General features: G+C 38.1%; 1 protein-coding gene across 2 annotated transcripts in view; it reads right to left on the reverse strand.

The window, feature by feature from the left end:
- The window catches only part of arhgef10la (Rho guanine nucleotide exchange factor (GEF) 10-like a), a 187,879-nt gene that overhangs the window by 92,254 nt on the left and 77,213 nt on the right, over window positions 1-18,412 (reverse strand). For both annotated transcript variants that reach the window (XM_067432393.1, XM_067432392.1), the window contains 5 exons: window positions 17,366-17,482; window positions 15,962-16,054; window positions 11,795-11,965; window positions 2,510-2,655; window positions 1,667-1,839 (listed from right to left, as the gene is read on the reverse strand). In XM_067432393.1, the coding sequence (XP_067288494.1) occupies window positions 1,667-1,839; window positions 2,510-2,655; window positions 11,795-11,965; window positions 15,962-16,054; window positions 17,366-17,482 (700 nt within the window). The remainder of the gene's footprint in view (window positions 1-1,666; window positions 1,840-2,509; window positions 2,656-11,794; window positions 11,966-15,961; window positions 16,055-17,365; window positions 17,483-18,412) is intronic.

The raw sequence follows: 18,412 nt of genomic DNA on the forward strand, positions 1-18,412 counted from the left end.
ATGAAAGTTAAGCTTGCAAAGGCATGAACTGAAACGCGCCAAACTGAACTTGCGTTGTGAATGTATGCTGCGAGTGTAGTCGCGATTACCTCAGCTCTGATCACGAGAGCTCATCAGCTCATTCATCTCACTCCTGCAGTTAGTGCTCAGTGCTGTGATACTCGCGCGGTGACTCACTCATTATATTGAACAGACACGTTCAGTTTTTAATTATAGTGTATTCTCCAACTCCGTCAAAGTAATCAAGTTGGTGGTGTCGCACCTCACAGGGCAGCGAAGCATTCTGGGAATTGTAGTCTTTCATCCCCATGAGACAAAAATACATTTTCTGTATTTTCTCAGTCTAGAAAGCACCAAATTCAAAAATAATTTCACATTTCTACTACATTGATGACCCAGTTTAAATACAGATTTATCTTCCCAGCGCTGAAGTACGCCTTTAACCAGAAATGTGTGCTAACAGCTTTATACGACGATGGACAGATAATGCAACTTAATCATCCATGTCACCAAAGAACACTTGGGTTGAATTTGTTCTTATCCTAAACTGAGAATTTGTTTGTACAGTCTGTTGTGATCGGTCTAGTCACTTAGTGTCAGAAATGAAATACCCATTACTGTATCTGTTTGCAGCCAGCCAATAGCCTTTATGCTGAAAAAAAGTGAGGCTGGAATTTCTAACGACTCATTTCGGCAGTTCAGAACCGATTATTTCTTTTAGGCGACAATAACTTTATTTGTTGTGCACATTTTGCAGACCTTTTACATTCACAAACAGCTATTACACACTGCACAATATTACAACTAATCTTATATATATATATATATATATATATATATATATATATATATATATATATATATATATATATATATATATTCATGCCAGCACGTTGAAATTTAAATTGAGAGATCCAGAAATGTATGAGAATGGGAAATAGAAAGTAGATGGGAGGATACTGCTTAGCTATAAAGTAGCAGGAAGAGAACGGAGGAAGACAAATAGGAAGGAATGCTGTTTTATAATGATTTCAGAGAGAAATAAGATATAGGGGGCATAAGGGGTCTTCAAAAGACTCCTGCCCGCAAGCTGTCTGCTAGGCCCTGGCATTAAACATCTTCTGTCATCTAATTTCCTGGCTCCCCTGTGTGCACAATCCAACATGGGTGTTCCAAAGACAACACCATTAATATTTCAGCTCGGAAAGCAAAAGGCTTAAACAGCCAGAACCTGTATATCCTGATAACACTTTGTACCTGGAGCTCTGTCAGCATATTTATCTTAGTGCCCCACAATTGCTCTTTTCCTCCTCCTCGTCTTCGAACTCAAAACACAATAATGTTTTGTACGAGTGTTCAGCCCTGATTCCAATCTCCTGAACTTGCTCTCTCTGATTGGAAGGGGAGGTGGAAATAATGCGCCAAGACTGATGACAGCACGCTGAATATGTTTTGTGGTCTATCAGACAGTGAAATAAGATTGCTTAGGCTGTGCCTCTGTTGTTCTTATCTACCTCGCATGAGATACACTCATCTGCAGAGGCCATAAAAAGGTGCATTTCTCACAAGAAACTGACAATTATTTCAAAACGTCTAAGAGACTCACATCAAGGATGCATGTTATCTGATTGTTTAGAAAGTAGCAGCGCCAAAGCATTGCCATTACCCGGTCCCGAAGAGCCGCCTGAACGTTTGACGCCTCCAAGCTGGTAAAGAGTGTCCTTAGTTTGGGAGCCCTCTTGACCCACTTCAACTACCTGGACCTGCTGCAAGGGGGCACTCCACTTTAGGGTGTACTTGGGACCTACTGGAACCAGACTGCTGATGTCAGGGGGCCCCCTGGTGGTGATAAGAAGAACAACAAGTCAAAATGTATTTGCATAGACATTAAAAGGAGGAACCTGACTGATCAATACGGGGGGGGGTTGTTTTATTTACAACTTTTATTTGCAGATCAACTGTGAGTACACCGTGGAAGTCTGGACCTCCAGCTGTTGGGGTACGGTCGGTATTATTCATGTTTTTGTTGTAATCACAATCACCTTGTTTAGATCTTCTAAGCAAGCATGTCACGTCACGCTTTAGTAGAACAGACCTAACATGCTGCAGTGGAAGCACTAGCTCAAAAGCTTTAAGATTCAGTATCAGCGCAAGCCTTTCACTTAGCTTTTTACCTTTTGCACTGCTGAGATGTGATCAATGGAGCTGTCATAGATAATCTATTTGGGTGGAACAGAAGAGCGCCTTTATGCCGGTGATCTATGGAGATAATTCCTGTCGCTGTAGCTAAACACCCTGCTATTTGTTCCCAGATAATGAAGGCCCATTTGACTCTGCCCAATGCCTTAGCCATTAGTGGCTAACCCCATCATATTGGGGTAACATCACAGTAATACTCCTGGAGACTCAGAAGTCTGTATTTATATCGGCAATAAGTCAGCATGGCCTTGGGTGTGTGTGTGGGGGGGTGACAAAGAGAAAGTCAATCGACCTTATCCTGGACACGTACTTGACATTGATGTTGGCACAGATGAGCATGTCGCCGAATAGAAAGACTTTCCGCTCCTTAGACTTGAGGACCTGTCCTCGTTCACCATACACCGTCTCAATCAGCGTCTCGCAAAGGATCAAAGAGATCTGCTCAGAGTTCAGCAGCTGAAGAAAAGACAGGGGAGACACTGATTACACGTAAGTCTCACAAAATAGAGGCTACCAATTACATGGCTACACGCTTACTTAGAGGCCCCAGTGTGGCGCTTTAAGACACTTGAAGGCTCACAGAAAGGCAGCAGAGAAGATCGGAACAGCAGGACGTTTAAAGCGGGAAAGGTTGGAAAAAACAAACCCAATCTTAAAGGAGATGCTCCTTTTAAATAGAATTGGGAATTGCAGACTTACATCTGCAAACTATTTTAATTTTCACTAAAAGGAGGGTTCCTAATGATTCTTTAAATATAAAGTATAATTTTAGAACCATATCTGTTCTCTTTTTTTCCTGAATAAAACCTGTACCTTCCAATACAGCATAATTTTTAAATATATTTTTGTCTTTGCCCCATCAATCTGATATCAATTTGAGAAACACATTTTGAGATGTATGCATTGGGGTGAACAAAGTACACAATTTCATTACTTGAGTAAAAATAAAAGTACTGCTGAGCCCCTTTCACACTGCGATTCCAGCAAATACACGGATAATGCGACCCGGCATTTGTTTCCGGGCCGCTAGATTTGGTCCATTCACACTGCCAGCGAAATACCGTAATATGTGCACTTTCACACACAATGCTTAACGGTCCCGGATCGAGTTGACATGTGACATCCGAATGTGACGTATAATGGCGAGCGATCTCAGCTTCAGCGCGGATAGTAAGGAGCTCCGTGGTCTCGACTTGTGTCCAGTTTGCGCACATTTCTGCTTGTTTAATTTTAGTTTCTTTTGTATACGAACACTCTCTGTGTTTAAAACACCGACTAGCTCTTCTGGCACTGCAGGGTTGTATTATTGAAAAAACAAGCTCTAGGAGTCGCACGATAACTGCGTACAAGTTGCGGCATTAGTTTTGGCTTTTGTTCACACAGCGCTCGTCCCGGGTCGAATCACGCAATGTTACTAGGTCCCCGACCCGGGTTCAGTTCGGTAATCAATTCCGGGACGTGGTTGCTTTCACACAGAAGGCGAGCCGACAATGTTCCGGGAATATTGCGGGTCCGACGTGCAGTGTGAAAGGGTCAAATATTACTCCATTACAAGTGTAAGTTGTGAAAACAGATTTTTACTTGAGTAAAAGTTAGAATTTGTTTTTTAAAAGTACTTAAGTATCAAAAGCAAATTGCCTTTTTTATGTCAATGCATCATTTTATTATTGTTGTGTGAATGCACAATATGCCATCATGGTTTAAGCCAGTCAGTGATGCTCCATCTGGCATACGCTTAACTTAAACTAATTTAAATACTCGTATAAAAGTTACAAAGCTCTTTACAAAGCTGCTGTCACTTTAAAGGGTTAGTTAACCCCCAAAATTAAATGTCAAAGATTCAAATAGTTATGAATCAGTGGACTGATTCATGATTCGGATTGTGTGTCAAACTGCTGAAATCACGTGACATTGGCGATCCGAATCATAAATCAATTGCCGATTATAACAGTTTGAATTTTTATTTGAGGATTAAAAACAAGAGGAGAAAATGCTGAATAAAGTCGTAGTTTTTGTTATTTTTGGACCAAAATGTGTTCTCGATGCTTCAAGAGATTCTAATAAACAAATAGATGTCACATATGGACTACTTTGACGATGTTTTTATTCCATTTCTGGACATGGACAGTAAAGTGTGCATACACTTGCATACGCTGTCGGACTAAATATAAAATATCTTAAACTGTGTTCTGAAGATGAACGGAGGTCTTACCGGTGTGGAACGACATTAGGGTGAGTCATTAATGACATACATTTCATTTTTGGGTCAACTAACCCTTTAAGGCCATAACAAAAGCATAATAAGGATTGTCTCAGACATTCAAAAGTGTGAACATTTTCTATTTTCACTATTTAATTGAGCTGTTCTCCTTGCCAGACATTAGACAGAAGACTGCAAACATGTCTTCAGGCCAACAAACTTGTTTGATAAAAGCATCAAAAAAAAAAAAAAAATCCAGACGTGGTCTTAGAAAATGTTTAATAAAATTCACCGGTTTGGACATAACAGCCTCAGATTTTAAATAAAGCATGACCACACTTGTGCCTTCAATTTAGTTGTAGTTTTAAGTCATTATACTACATTCACATAATATTTTTATACACGAAGAAAAATATTAAAAATATTTATATTTATATTTAAATATTTATCTATATTTTCTATTTTCTTTATGGTTTAGCCTATATATCTTTATATTAATAACTGTCTGAGGAATTCTGAGTATTCAGCTGTAAATTCTCAAGTGTTGGCTTTCTAAATATATACCCGAATATAAGACGACCCTGAATATAAGATAACACTTATATTAATTATATTTGTGATACGTTTACCTTTTTTAAAGGGCATTTTAACCCCAATCTTACTTTATAGTCTTGATATATATAATTTGATATATGCATTCAATTAAAATAAGACACTAGGCTATAGGGCTGTTACCAATCAAATTAAATAATTTACACTGAAAAATTACAACTGCATTAAATAAATGTTATGAGATTTGTATTTTTAGATGAATAAGACATTTTAGAAAGTATGTTTAAACATGAAACTAAACCAGTAGGTGGCAGCAGGTGAGTCTTAATGAGTGAGTCATTGAGTCATTCATTCAAACGGCTGATTCATTCAAGATTAAGGCAGTCATTTACAAACAGGTTATTGAATATTTGATTCAACCGATTCATTCAAACACTGAATCATTCAGTGACGCACACCGTTTCTGTGAGACGCATTATAGTTCTGCTGTTTGGAACTTTGTTACTTAGAATCTTTGTTTGAAACTATTTTCACTGCTGAAACAAACACACTCCTGCATCTAAAATGTAAGTGACTTAATGTTAATTTGTTTATGGAACTGTCATATGAAATCAGTGTCATTTTCAGTCGTGATGGTATTCAGGAAAACTCACTCTTGGTTGAGTGCCACTGTTTAATTGTATCATATGTTATAAATATAAACACTTTCCATAAAAAGTAACCTAATTTGTTTTTTGTTTTTTAGTTAGTATTGTTATGCATTACATTTAAAAGTATCTTTCAACAACACTGTTTGCTTTTGCCTAATTTAGCCTGATTTCTGTTATCTGTAACTCGACAGATTACTAGACATGTAATCACATATGACACGTAATTATTGTTTATTAGCGAGCTAGAGGGAAGGTGACTAAAATCACATGCAAATTACAGTCGGAGCTTAACCGTTCTTTCATTTACAAAAAACAAAACAAAACAAAAAACTGCTATATGCATGATAAACACTATGGTCTCTAATTTAATGATGCGAGCACATGGTCTGAAGCGCATGGTGCAGGAACACATAGGGGTGTGTCCGAATCCACTTTTGCTATCAGAGCAGGCCACACAACTCCTGGTCCAAGCTCTTGTTCTCTCCAGACTGGACTACTGTAATGCTCTTCTAGCTGGCCTTCCGGCATGCACTATCAAACCCTTGTAACTAATCCAGAATGCATCCAGATTAACCGAGACTTGTTACAGCACTTGCATGCTGTTGCCCCTTGTTTGTCTAATTGCTTATATAGCTCTCCTCATTTGTAAGTCGCTTTGGATAAAAGCATCTGCTAAATTATTAAATGTAAATATAATGTAAATGTTGCTAGTTTAACAACTGAAAAAAAAAAAACAGTCTGCTGTTCAAAAAGGTTGTACCTAGTCTCTTAATGGGTGTTTACATGCACACCAGTAAGCTGATAACTCACAAATATCAGCTTATTGAAAGAACCAGTTTTCCCCATTTACATGCAAACCAGTAAACTGACAATGCAAGTAAACTGCGTTTACATTACTTTATTAATATGACTTTACATGACTTTATGAATTTCCTTGTAGTGACGTCAAACATAATAATTTCCATATCTGACTTGGAGTATTCCAAATGTTACCTCAGATGTGATGTTAAATAAAGCGTGCACTGTGTCAGCAGGAGATTTACGGCTCATATTATTCTCTCATGCAGTTACAGAAGCAGCGTTTTGACAACCTTTTCTACGTCTGCTGCATGATATGAGAACACATCTTTACAATTTTCTGGGTCTTAAAAGTGTCTGTGTTTGTGATACATGTCTTATTTCATGCAAAACGCTAGCTAGCTCTGTCTGGATGCATTTAAATCTGCTCTAAGTTTGCGTTTTTATCACCTATCACACATGCACACTTCAATAAACTAACAAAAAGCAGGTTAATGCGTTTACATGCAGCGCAAAATCGGAGTAAGAGGCAAAACTCTACCGGTCCCAACCGGTTTATGCTTACGACGTTTATGACCTTAGTCCAATAAAAGAAAACGGGTTACAGCATTTACATGATCGTGTTCATTGTCAGCTTTTTAGGCATAATCAGCTTAAGACCGTGCATGTAAATCTCATTGAGTCATTGGTGTGTTTTGGGTGTAACATGCTATAAATCAGGGCTATTCCAATCTTGCCCTGGCGGGCCAATGCACTGCAGAGTTTAGCTCGTGGCATAGAAAGGAATCCTTTTGATAAAAAAAATGCTTGTGTGCTGCTGTGTGTGTAACAAGCAGAGTGTATGCACGTTGTGCACCGCCTATAGGCGCAAATTACTAATGCGCCCTTTAAATAACAAAAAAACAATACTGCAGTATTTACTTTAGTCTATTTCAGTTGCCTCAAAATAACAACTCGGCAACAATGCGCCTAAACACACCTCGTTTTCAGACCAGCAAGGCCACGGGCGAATAGATCGGCGAGAGTGCATTTGCTATTTACACAGCTGGACACAAAACTGATAACTGCGTCGGGCTGAAACTAGCAAAAAACACTCGCTTGGTGTCTGCCGTCGCATTACACCAGGTGTATGATAGGACCCAATTTTTGAAAAAAATATTTGCAAAATAGCTCATCATTCATCTTCCCACAGGGAGTTTCTTGAGTTGTTTGGGCTGCGTGTGCTGATCAGAGGAGAGGGTTTGCACACACATGTTGTGTTTACAAACAGTAACTGAAAATACTTTACACCTTTAAAAAGCTTTTGTCATTTATTCACCCCTATGCATTATGTACAGGACTTTTCTTTGAGAAAAAGATATTGAGATATGTATGTATCAGTTATTTATTTTATTTTCCCCTACAGTGGATTACCAACATTCTTCAAAATATCTCCTTTTGTTTTTAGTCATACCGATGTGGATATGGGGTGAATAAATGATTATTTGACTTTTTGGGAGAATTATCTCTTTAAAGTGTGCAATTTCTGTACCACTAACATCACCAAACACAACTGCAAAAATCTACCACTGGTTGAAGAAACAGGTAGACACGGTTCAAACGGTGTCAGGCTGGGCATGCATACTACGTTCATGTGTGAACTGTATAGTCAGTCTGAATGTATAAGATTTGTAAAAAACAAAACAAAAAAAACAATAGTGTTCATCCTCATTACATCAGCAATAATATATAAGCGTCACAGCAGCGAAACCCAATGTCCAGCGGCTCAAATAAATATTGCGTGTTGGTGTTTGATCAGTCAGAAGAGTAGTTTTATAAATAATGCATCTGCTTCTGTAGCCGCATCACACAAAATGAGTTGCTGGATCCAAAGGGAATTGGCAACACTGCTTGGCCTTTGTTGAAATGCATTGAAAAATTAGACCTTCAGTCAGTCAGAAGGCATGCTCCAGGCTCTGTGTTTTTATATAGTAAGAGCGCCCCCCAAAGGCTGAAGCAGCAAACAGAATGTTGTGGGAAGAAACAGGTATCCTTTTAAGGGCCTTGAGAGTGTGACTGAAATGGTTTGTAAGTTTGTGTGTATGAGAGAAAGAAAGAGAAAGAGGTGTGTGTGATAGGCTTGCTGAAGAGCAACAGGGGGACGCTACAGTCTTAGCCTGCGCACCATACTATATTTGCTGGCCTACTAACTCAGATAGTCTGAGGCAGACAATGAATATTTCATTGCGTGTATATGGGGTAATAAAACAGACTGTTTCACATAGGAATGGAGCTGAAATCCCTGAATAAAACGGTAAGGTTAGAGCCACTGCACAGTAGGTATTGCACATGCTCAAAATACATACTGTAAGAGCAGGTTCAAAACCTCCCCATTTTCCATAAATTTGCAATGCATTCTGGGATTTCAGGTCCCTTTTTTGGTAACTTTAGGAAAACAGTACAGCTATTTGAACACCTTTCACATGGAGAGTGCATCAATAATGCCTCACAATCTATGCACGTCGATTTGCAACAGCTTTAAAGAGACATAAGTGTACAGGTTCATAATCTCCCCTTTTTCACTAAACTCGCAGTGCATTCTGGGATTTCAGAAGAAAGAGTTCAACATTGAAAGCTCAACAAAATGAGAGAAATGCAGACTAAAGAAGAGAATTAGATGAAGAGAAAGAGAGCGAGAGAGAGACAAATGACTGCAGCAGAGGGAGGCGAGACAGCGATATAGACAGATAAAGAGAGAAAGCAAAAGCAAGCGACCCAAACAAGAGATAGTGAAAGCAACTTAGACTTTCCAATTAAGTGTCTCATTTACTCTCTAATTCCTCTTATTCAGAAATGCATTTGTTCAGATATGCAGCAGCTGGCCTGTGATATGAGCATGGTAATGGAAGAGAAACACCCCTGCCATGTATTCAGAAACTGTTGTAGCGCATTAATGGACATCACTGCTCGATGATGATTCTGTGAAGAAAAATACAGGGCAGGGATAACGGAAGAGGTGGGTTGGTTATTACCAGGGTCAGCTGTAATGTCCAGGTACTTGGCAGGCAGTTTAAAGGCTGATTGTCAGGTAATGGAACCCAACAGTGGCCTTGTGAGCATGCAGTAAGTTTAGATGTGTAATTTATGTAAGCTTTAAAGGGTTAGTTCACCCAAAAATGAAAATTATGTCATTAATGACTCACCCTAATGACTTGTTCCACACCCGTAAGACCTCCGTTTATCTTCAGAAGAGTTTAAGATATTTTATATTTAGTCTGACAGCGTAACCAAGTATATGCACACTATACTGTCCATGTCCAGAAAGGGAATAAAATCATCATCAAAGTAGTCCATATGTAATATCAGTTAGTTAATTACAATCTCTTGAAGCATCGAAAATACAATTTGGTCCAAAAATATCAATCATTCTATTGAAGTAAGTAAAACACCAGTGTCCAAATATGGACATTTGGGGTCTCGAGACTGCACAATAGTACGCACGTAAGCATAAAGTGAAGCCGCGATATCAAGGTCCTGCCCTAATCAACATATTTTTGTGAAATAGTTATGGAAATGTAGAAATTAAAGTTAAATCTCCAATCTTTTTCCGAAATTCCCGGAAATGTCCGATGGTGCCTCAGTGATTACTTTGCTCAGAAAAGATGTCCATAAAAACATCACATCCCCGATTTTATAGCATCAAATAACTATAACCAAACTTATTTAAAGAACGAACACTTCAACTAACATCAGCGCAATGTATTTGAAGTGTAATTTGATTGTTTAGTTTGTCTGTCCTTTTACATTTCATGCAGAGGTTGGGGTTTATGAGCTATAATGCATCCATTCACCTGGGGCCAATTGAGATGCATTGGCTTCGTTTTTCAGGACTCGTGTAGCACACTTGATCAAAACATAGATGGTGTAGATCGAGTCAATCAACACTTCCAAAGCTTCACAGTCCTTAGGGTTGGAGCTCAGCTCATCCTGGGTTGACCTTTCATTCACTAACATTAGGTTATTGATTATTAGTTTTGATTTATATGCTGTTTAATGTTGATGATCACATTATTTTACATGTGCATCTGCTTACAAATGCTGTCACTTGTTTCTGCTTCTTTTTCAGTAAAACAGTATAACAGTAAAAACATGGAAAGCCCAGATTTCAGTCATTGTGACTCTAGTGAGATTTGGCTTAAAAGTCAAGGTATACCGTGCAACGTCGCTGGTTTATTAGGCATATGTCAAAATGTACAATCAGGGCTTAAGTCATGACTGAAAACATTGCCTGGTTGTTCTACACTATTAATCATGTCACGTTCTGACAGACGGAAGAAATTGAAATGATGCCACACAAGCATAACTAAGCAAGACCTTGAACTAATATTTGCAATGCGCAGTCTTGAAAAGAAAAAAGAAATCAGTGTACCCACAGGCTGTCATGGCTGGAAGAAAAAGGGAATGTGTAGACTTTTCATTATTCAGGTCATACCTGAGGAACAGTCATACAATCAGAATATAAAGGAAACACTAAATAACAAGATATTTATGATGAATAATAGAAGGAGAGAGGTCTCCTATATCTGTCTCGCACACAAAAACAGTCAGTTGTGGAAAACGCAAAACTGATAGTCAGTGAACCTGCCAAAATAAAAGAGGCATATTTTGTGCTACAATGAACTAAAATTGACTAAATTAGTTTCACACAGATTTGTTAAGCCCTTAAGATTTTTGGATTGTTATAAAAAATCTTGTACTAACCAAGACTTCATTTATATCAGGAAGTGCATTTATTAATTATTAATATTTACAATAATAATGTTTTCTATTTCAATATATTTTAAAATATAATTTGTTCCTGTGATGGCAAATTTAGAGATTTTTCAGATTCATAACTTCAGCCTTTAATGTCACATGATCCTTCAGAAATCATTCTAATATGCTGATTTGATATCAAGAAATATTTATTCTTATAATGTTGAAAAGAGTTGTGCTGCTTTTTTTTTTTTTTATTTATTCCAATACATTCTTGCTAAATAAAAGTATTTATTTCTTTCAGAAAAAAAGAACAAGAATCTTTTTTTAGATTTTAAATGATAAAATAATATATATATTGTTTAAAATAAAGACAAAAAAGCCTTGTGGCACTTTCTGGTTGTAAATGCAAGTGAAACATGTCCATAGTAAATGTGATGAACCACATCTGTAGCTCTCTGATAAAGGAGAGCTGTGTGGACATAATGACCTTGGGACCAGCTGGTGAAAAGTAATTGCAAAAAAGTCTAAGAAAAGGGAAGTCAGAATGAAACCATGAAATGGTTTTGGGATTAGGAATAATACTGTTGTGATTACATCAAGGCAACAGCATTCCACGATCACAGCAGAGTAACGCGTGTGCATGTGTGTGTTTTCTCACCTTGCTGAGAGAGCGGTCACTGACACAGCGAGCCAGCTGCTGCGTCTCAGTGATCTGATCAGCCACCCTTTTTTGCTCATTGAGTTTCTCAGCAAGGGTCTCCAATTCAGTCAGAGCCAATTGTAAGGGCAGCCTGTCCACATGGCCAGTGGGAGTGTTCTTCAGCATGTCCTTAAGACAAAGAGAGAGAATGAATGAAACGGCAATAAGAGGGTGAGGATAGAAGAAACTCATGAAAGAAGCACAAAGAATCATTCGAGGAAGCTAACGGCTGAGCGTAATGACTCCACCTCTACCACAGACAACACATTAGCCATTGTGATGTTGTATAGTACTATTAGCATTCATTTAAAGCTGCCAGTACCTTTACTCCCACTCAACAGCAAGAAAAGAGGTTAAGAATAACACAACATCTCATGTTCAGGAGACAAGCATGTCGCCATGCCCTCTGGGAATCATTACCTCAGAGCTGTATACTGAAACAATCATTCACAGACTCTCTCTGAGAAAGAGTGGAGAGTGCCACCCCAACATTTCCAAAAACACAAACATTTTGCACACTTATTCAGAATATAGTTAGCGTAAACTGACATATTAGTTGTTATAAGTGTCAATAAAAGTTGTTGAGATGAAAAATCTCTTTAATGGAAATAGATTTTATTTCTACATTCAATAAAAACTCAATATACTCAAAAACTATACTACACAAGAGTTACTTTCCAAGTCATTTGTTCTGACTTGCTTTTGACATTTTCAGTAACAATATCTAAACACACTTAAAACAAGATGAATTTACTCATAATGAGACTTTATGACCCAATGCAGTAATCATTTTACGACCAGAACCACTTTGTTTAAAAGCCCATTTACCCATCTATTCGCCCATGGGCTTGCTGGTCTGAAAAACAAAGGGCCCTATTTTAATGATCTGTGGATGGTCTGAAGCACATGGCCCAGGTTCACTTAGAGTCTGCAAAAGAGACTCATCTCCCATTCCCTTTTAAATCAAGCCAACAACAACCGGAAGCCAATAGTGCAGTATTTATTGTGCTATTAAAAGGTGTCATGAACTGGCTTTTTATTTTGTTATACTGTTGTCTGAGGTCAACTAATGACATTTGTGTGGTTTTTACATTCAAAAACATCATAACTGATAAGTAAACGGCTATTTTCTACACTGGTTTTGAAGCTCTCTCCTGAACGCAGGGTTTTGATGGGCGTGCCCGACTGGAGACTTGGAAGTAAATGCGCACTGCTAGGATTGGATAAGATTTGCATATTTAATGAGCTTCAGCTACGCTGTCATATCTATGCCCCTGTCAGTTCACATGAGGGAGGGATTGTTTTGAAAGCAGCAACCGGAATGATTCTCTCGACCACAGGGCTCGCAAACGTCTTTATCAAACAAACATTTTTTATGATTTATTGATTTATGATTTATTTCTCATCCATCCGTGATTGATTGGAATATTATTTCTGTAGTATTTGGCCCGTGTACACTCTACTTGTTACTCTCTCACACACACACACACACACACACACACACACACACACACACACACACACACAAACACACACACACACACACACAAAAATAAAGATTCCTCTCAGGAGAAGTGTTCCGTCTTTCCGCTCTCAAATTCTGCCATGTAAATAGCACATCTGCCATTTTAATGGGAATAGGAGATGAGACTCTGATTGGTTTATGGCCCGTTATACTTAAAACACACCCATGACTCATTAAGAGATTAGGTACAACCTCTCTACCATGCACCTGGTGCACCTACCTTTTTTTCTATTGTTAAACTAGAAAAAGTGGATTCAGACATACATTAAGTGCTCCTGCGCCATGCGCTCAGATAGTTAAAATAGGGCCTGATATATCTTGAACTTTTCTTTATATTGGCAGGGATAAGTCAATCATTTTTATTCATCTGTATTTGGTATTCAGTACAAAATTGTCTAAAGCTTGAAGTCACCAATGTCAAACGTCACAGGTTCACGTCAAAGTTACACAAACAATTGTGACTGCAAAGATAAAAATGAGCTGTGGCAAAACAGAGGATTATCGTAAAAACTTTTCTTTCATCTATTTTATGACACTTTTATGGTGCACGTTTTGTCTCTTTGTGATTGATTTAGGCCACTAAAAAGAGAAAGCAGATAAAAGAAAGGTCTCAGCCTGTCATCAGATCCCGTTCTGTTTAATGTGTGATTAAACACAGGCTACTCTAAAGTCAGAGCATTGAAGAAAAAAATATTATTCACATTCATAACTTATCTATCAAAATTCATGGGTAATCGATGCCTACTGAGGTATGAAATTAAGTGCCACAATTCCTCCTGCACGGGAAACTGTTCAGCACTGAATTCCTTGCATATTCCTTCTCCATAGAAACGAACAAAACTGAAGAAAGGACATGAGAGAAAGCATAACAGTGGTGCAGACAGTTCGGAGATGGAAATCTGGTAAATTCATGACATTTCACTCATATGAGACTCACTGGCTGAAGAGGTCAATGGGATATTTCTGAAGTAGATCTTCTAATGCTCTGACATTTTAGCATGTCAATTATGTGTGTGACAGATTGAATACTTGAAATGATTTTGTTTTTTTTAAATAAATAATTCACCCATAAACTAAAATTTAAAATAAATTACTCAGCATCTTATCTTTAGAGAAATAGAGAAATGTACAGACTATTTATTTTTAAATGCTGAAAACTAATGGGAAATCATTTGTCAAGTTTCACACACAAAAAAAAAAAAAATGTTCCATATGGCAAGTATGGCTTCAGAATATTTGGAATCCAGATATGAAACTTTTGTGGTGCTTGCAATGCTCTGCAAACCCCAAGCCATTTAAAAACTCGCTAATTAATATTAACACTATAAATTACTATTATTGTATAAAAGTGTTTGAGGAAAGCATACATGACAAAATGTTGGTAATTTGTATGTAACTAAAACATTTATTTATTAACAAATGATCATTTTTGAGTAAGTGGATCCACAGCAGATTTTGCGCCTACACTCGGTTATGTATTGTCATTATAGTCCGTCACAGTGCTCCCTCCCACATGCTCATTGGTTTGCTGGCATATGGGGGATTTCATACACATCTGTCTGTGAATCACTCCAATAGGAAAACATTTTTAAAAAGGAAATTGATTTTATAAACTGTTAAAGACAGACCAACTGTAACTATCTGAGGCTGTTAATCGATAGTCTGTGTTTGTGTTTGATAGTCATCAATTTGCATTATTTCAACTTTTTACAGAAAAGTTATTTTTATTATAATTGCATATATTCTAATTCTATTTTACTTACATAGCCTGATGTCGTCATACTCAGTTCTAGTCAGAATATTAGTCGGATACTGCTCCATTGGGCTATAATTATGGGGCGTTTCAACCGAACCATGAAATACATCAATTGGATAGATCTACAACCAATCAGAGCAACAGAGTGACGCATAACATTAGTTGTGTCACATGTCAACAGAACTCAACTGTACCGGTCTGCAGTTTTCCAGTGGGATGATTTCCATGTCCAACCTCAATTATGTGATATATAGACCCAGGAATGCGAATTTTAGCAGGTAACCATGCCAAACTAACACTCATTCTACCCCCCCAAACAGCTTTTTTTTTCAAAAGGTCAAACATATTAAGAGTACTTTTAGATGGGTTGTTATGTTTCATGACATGAGAGTAAACGATGGAGGAGCTAATACTCGGTCTAGAGCGAATGCAAGTGTCACGCTTATTATAAACCCATCCAACATCTGCACCGGGTGCACAAAACGCTCCACCCAGCATATCCAGAAGTTGCCGCTTGCCACAGCAATATAGTATTTTTTTTATCTTTTGGGTTTAAAAGAAGAAAGTTTTAGGGTCAACTACCTCTTTTATTCAATCAAACTGCATGTTTGTTTTTGTTTTTCCTTGTTCTCTGCATAAAAAAAAAAAACAGACCTTGGAGTCCACGATACACATCCAATGCCGAGTCATGGCCATGAGCCAGGGGAAAGTAAACTTGTAAGACAACAAGCTGCAAGACGAGCAGTCATTCAGTTTCCAATAGACTTGCTTGCCAACTAATTTCCAGTGACTTGAAAGAGCGCGCACCCTCTGTACTCTGAATGGGTAATGGGTAAATACTGACCTGCAGGAGGAGTATGAACTGAGGAAAACGCTGAATAGGCTTCACCATCAGACCGTAGAGGGTTATGCGGTCAATGCTGGATGCCTGCTTCTTCTGCAAAAGTAAGGACAAGTGCCCATTGAGAGAAAAGCAAAGAAAAAGAAAAGGGTAGACAGTCATTTTCACACAGAGCAGAAGAATCTTAAAGCTCAATGGTGTCAGAGAGGTGGGTGGAGGTTAGCATTATACTATTGATTCTTTCGTGCCTTCTAGCAGACTACGGCAGTCATTAGACTGTGCATTGTCAGAGAGTAGGTGTACGTGAGAGCCCTCCAGCAGGTTTCAAAGCAGGGAATTTAGACTACGGTCAACTATGTATTTGTGGAGTTCAGCTGCTTTTACAGATGTTAAAGATTAGTCAATGTGAAAATTTGTTGCCATGACAACACCACACACACAGTTTGTGCTTTATGTAAGTTTAAATAACAGATAACCCTCAGTCTCACATTTACAAGGCAAAATATTTTGTTTAATAAATGAAAGCAACACTTAGAAATTTGATGAAAATAATAATTTGTGACATTTATATAGCGCTTTTCTCTGCACTCAAAGCGCTTTATATGGAAGGGGTAAATCTCCTTAACCACCCCTAATGTGCAACAGGATGGACAACATTCTTATTGCACCAGAACACCCACCACACACACCAGCTTATTGGTGGAGAGGAGAGAGGTGGCGTGATGAAGCCAATCAGTTTATGGGGATGATTAGAGGGCTATGAGCAAATTTGTCCAGGATGCCAGGGTTAAACCCCTACTCTTTTTATGAAGGACATCCTAGGAGTTTTAATGACCACAGAGAGTCAGAACCTCAGTTTAATGCCTCATCTGAAGGATGGCATATATTTTAGCATTAGAGTACGAGTGGCTTGCCTGAATTGATCAGAGAGAAAGATGTTCTTACTCTCAGACTAACCTCAGAGCAATTAAAATTAATGTCCGATGATGTCCTTCTTGTGTTTTTAATTAGTCTTTGTGACTCATTTTTCAGTTAAAATATTGAAAAATCCTTGAGAAAAAGGTTAATTTATTTGAGAAGCAACACAACATTAAATATTAAGGCTTTTTGGAGACTAAATCATTAAAAAGAAAAACAAGGACTTTCTGTACTGGTTTTAAACTTGTTTATAAGAAGAAGGAAAAAAAGTGCAAATGAGTGCAATCCAAACATCATTGACTTTCACTGTATGAACAACAATTTTAAAAATATTCACACGTTTGGAACAACATGAGAAAACATACTTAATAAAATTTGTTTTGGGTGCAACAGAATAAATGACAAGTCAATCAATAATCCATACAGCAGTACAGCTCAGCAGTAGACAGAGGTGATTTAGGGCTATTGGAAGCAAATATCAGCTCTTACCTTGAGGAACTCCAGAAATGCTGGTTTAGACATGCAGGCTTTCTTAATGAGGGCCATGGCATTGGTGAAGTTATTGACGTAATCACTATATACGTCCAGCACCATGGACTTCGAGAACTATGGGGAATGCAGAGAGAAGATTGTTTAGACAAATCATATTTCACTTGGTTTTATGTTCCTTTTCTGCTTTGTTTAAGCATCTTTCAATATGTACAGTTCCTCCTTCAGAGCTGAGACGGCTCTTAAATTTTGCTGTGGTGGTGGGCAGGCCACTCTTAAGGTGATTAAAGGGCAAAGGGATGGAAGTAAACAGTAATTTTAGTGTGGTATTTATGCAGTGCAGCAGCACTATTGGCCATCTCAGGGACCTAAACATCTTTGACAGTCCATTACTGCTGGGTGTTTTAGAGCAGGCAAAATGGCAGCCATCCATTCGCTTCGCTTTGATTGAAGCTGAACAGACCTGCTGACAGCAGCAGTGCTCGCAGGACTTGGAGAGGACATTAACAAGCCACAAATAGATGTTAACCCCTGTCAAACTGTACCTTCCCTCTGGGGCCACCGAGTGCAGCAGGAAATGATACTCATGGGTAAAGATGTTATTATCAACAAACACACATACAGGGTAAATTCTTAAAACACTTGAAGCACCTTGCACCATGTAGTATTTCTACTCTTAGCAATATGCTATGAACAGCTATTAAGAGATTCCTGTATACATTTTCAAATATTGATCCAATGGTGAATAAGAATGTCATAACCAAGCATACATCCAGATGCACAGAGCAGATGAGTACACTTTCTGCATTTTAAAGAGAATTTTTTGATGTTTTATGCCATTACCTGATTTGCATAATAAATCTGGTACAACGGAAAATGCATGCAAATAAATTATGCTATCTGTGTCTGCAGTTCAACCGTTGCAAATTCACCCCAGTGTGTACATATGCACTCAATAACTAAATTTGTGCAAACCGATGCAATATGATGTGTATCGTGTGGTTTGTGAGTCTTTTTTCTGCTTTCCGATGCACAGCAGTGCAACTC

This window comes from Pseudorasbora parva, chromosome 22 (genome assembly GCF_024679245.1).
Source record: "Pseudorasbora parva isolate DD20220531a chromosome 22, ASM2467924v1, whole genome shotgun sequence".
Lineage (NCBI taxonomy): Eukaryota > Metazoa > Chordata > Actinopteri > Cypriniformes > Gobionidae > Pseudorasbora > Pseudorasbora parva.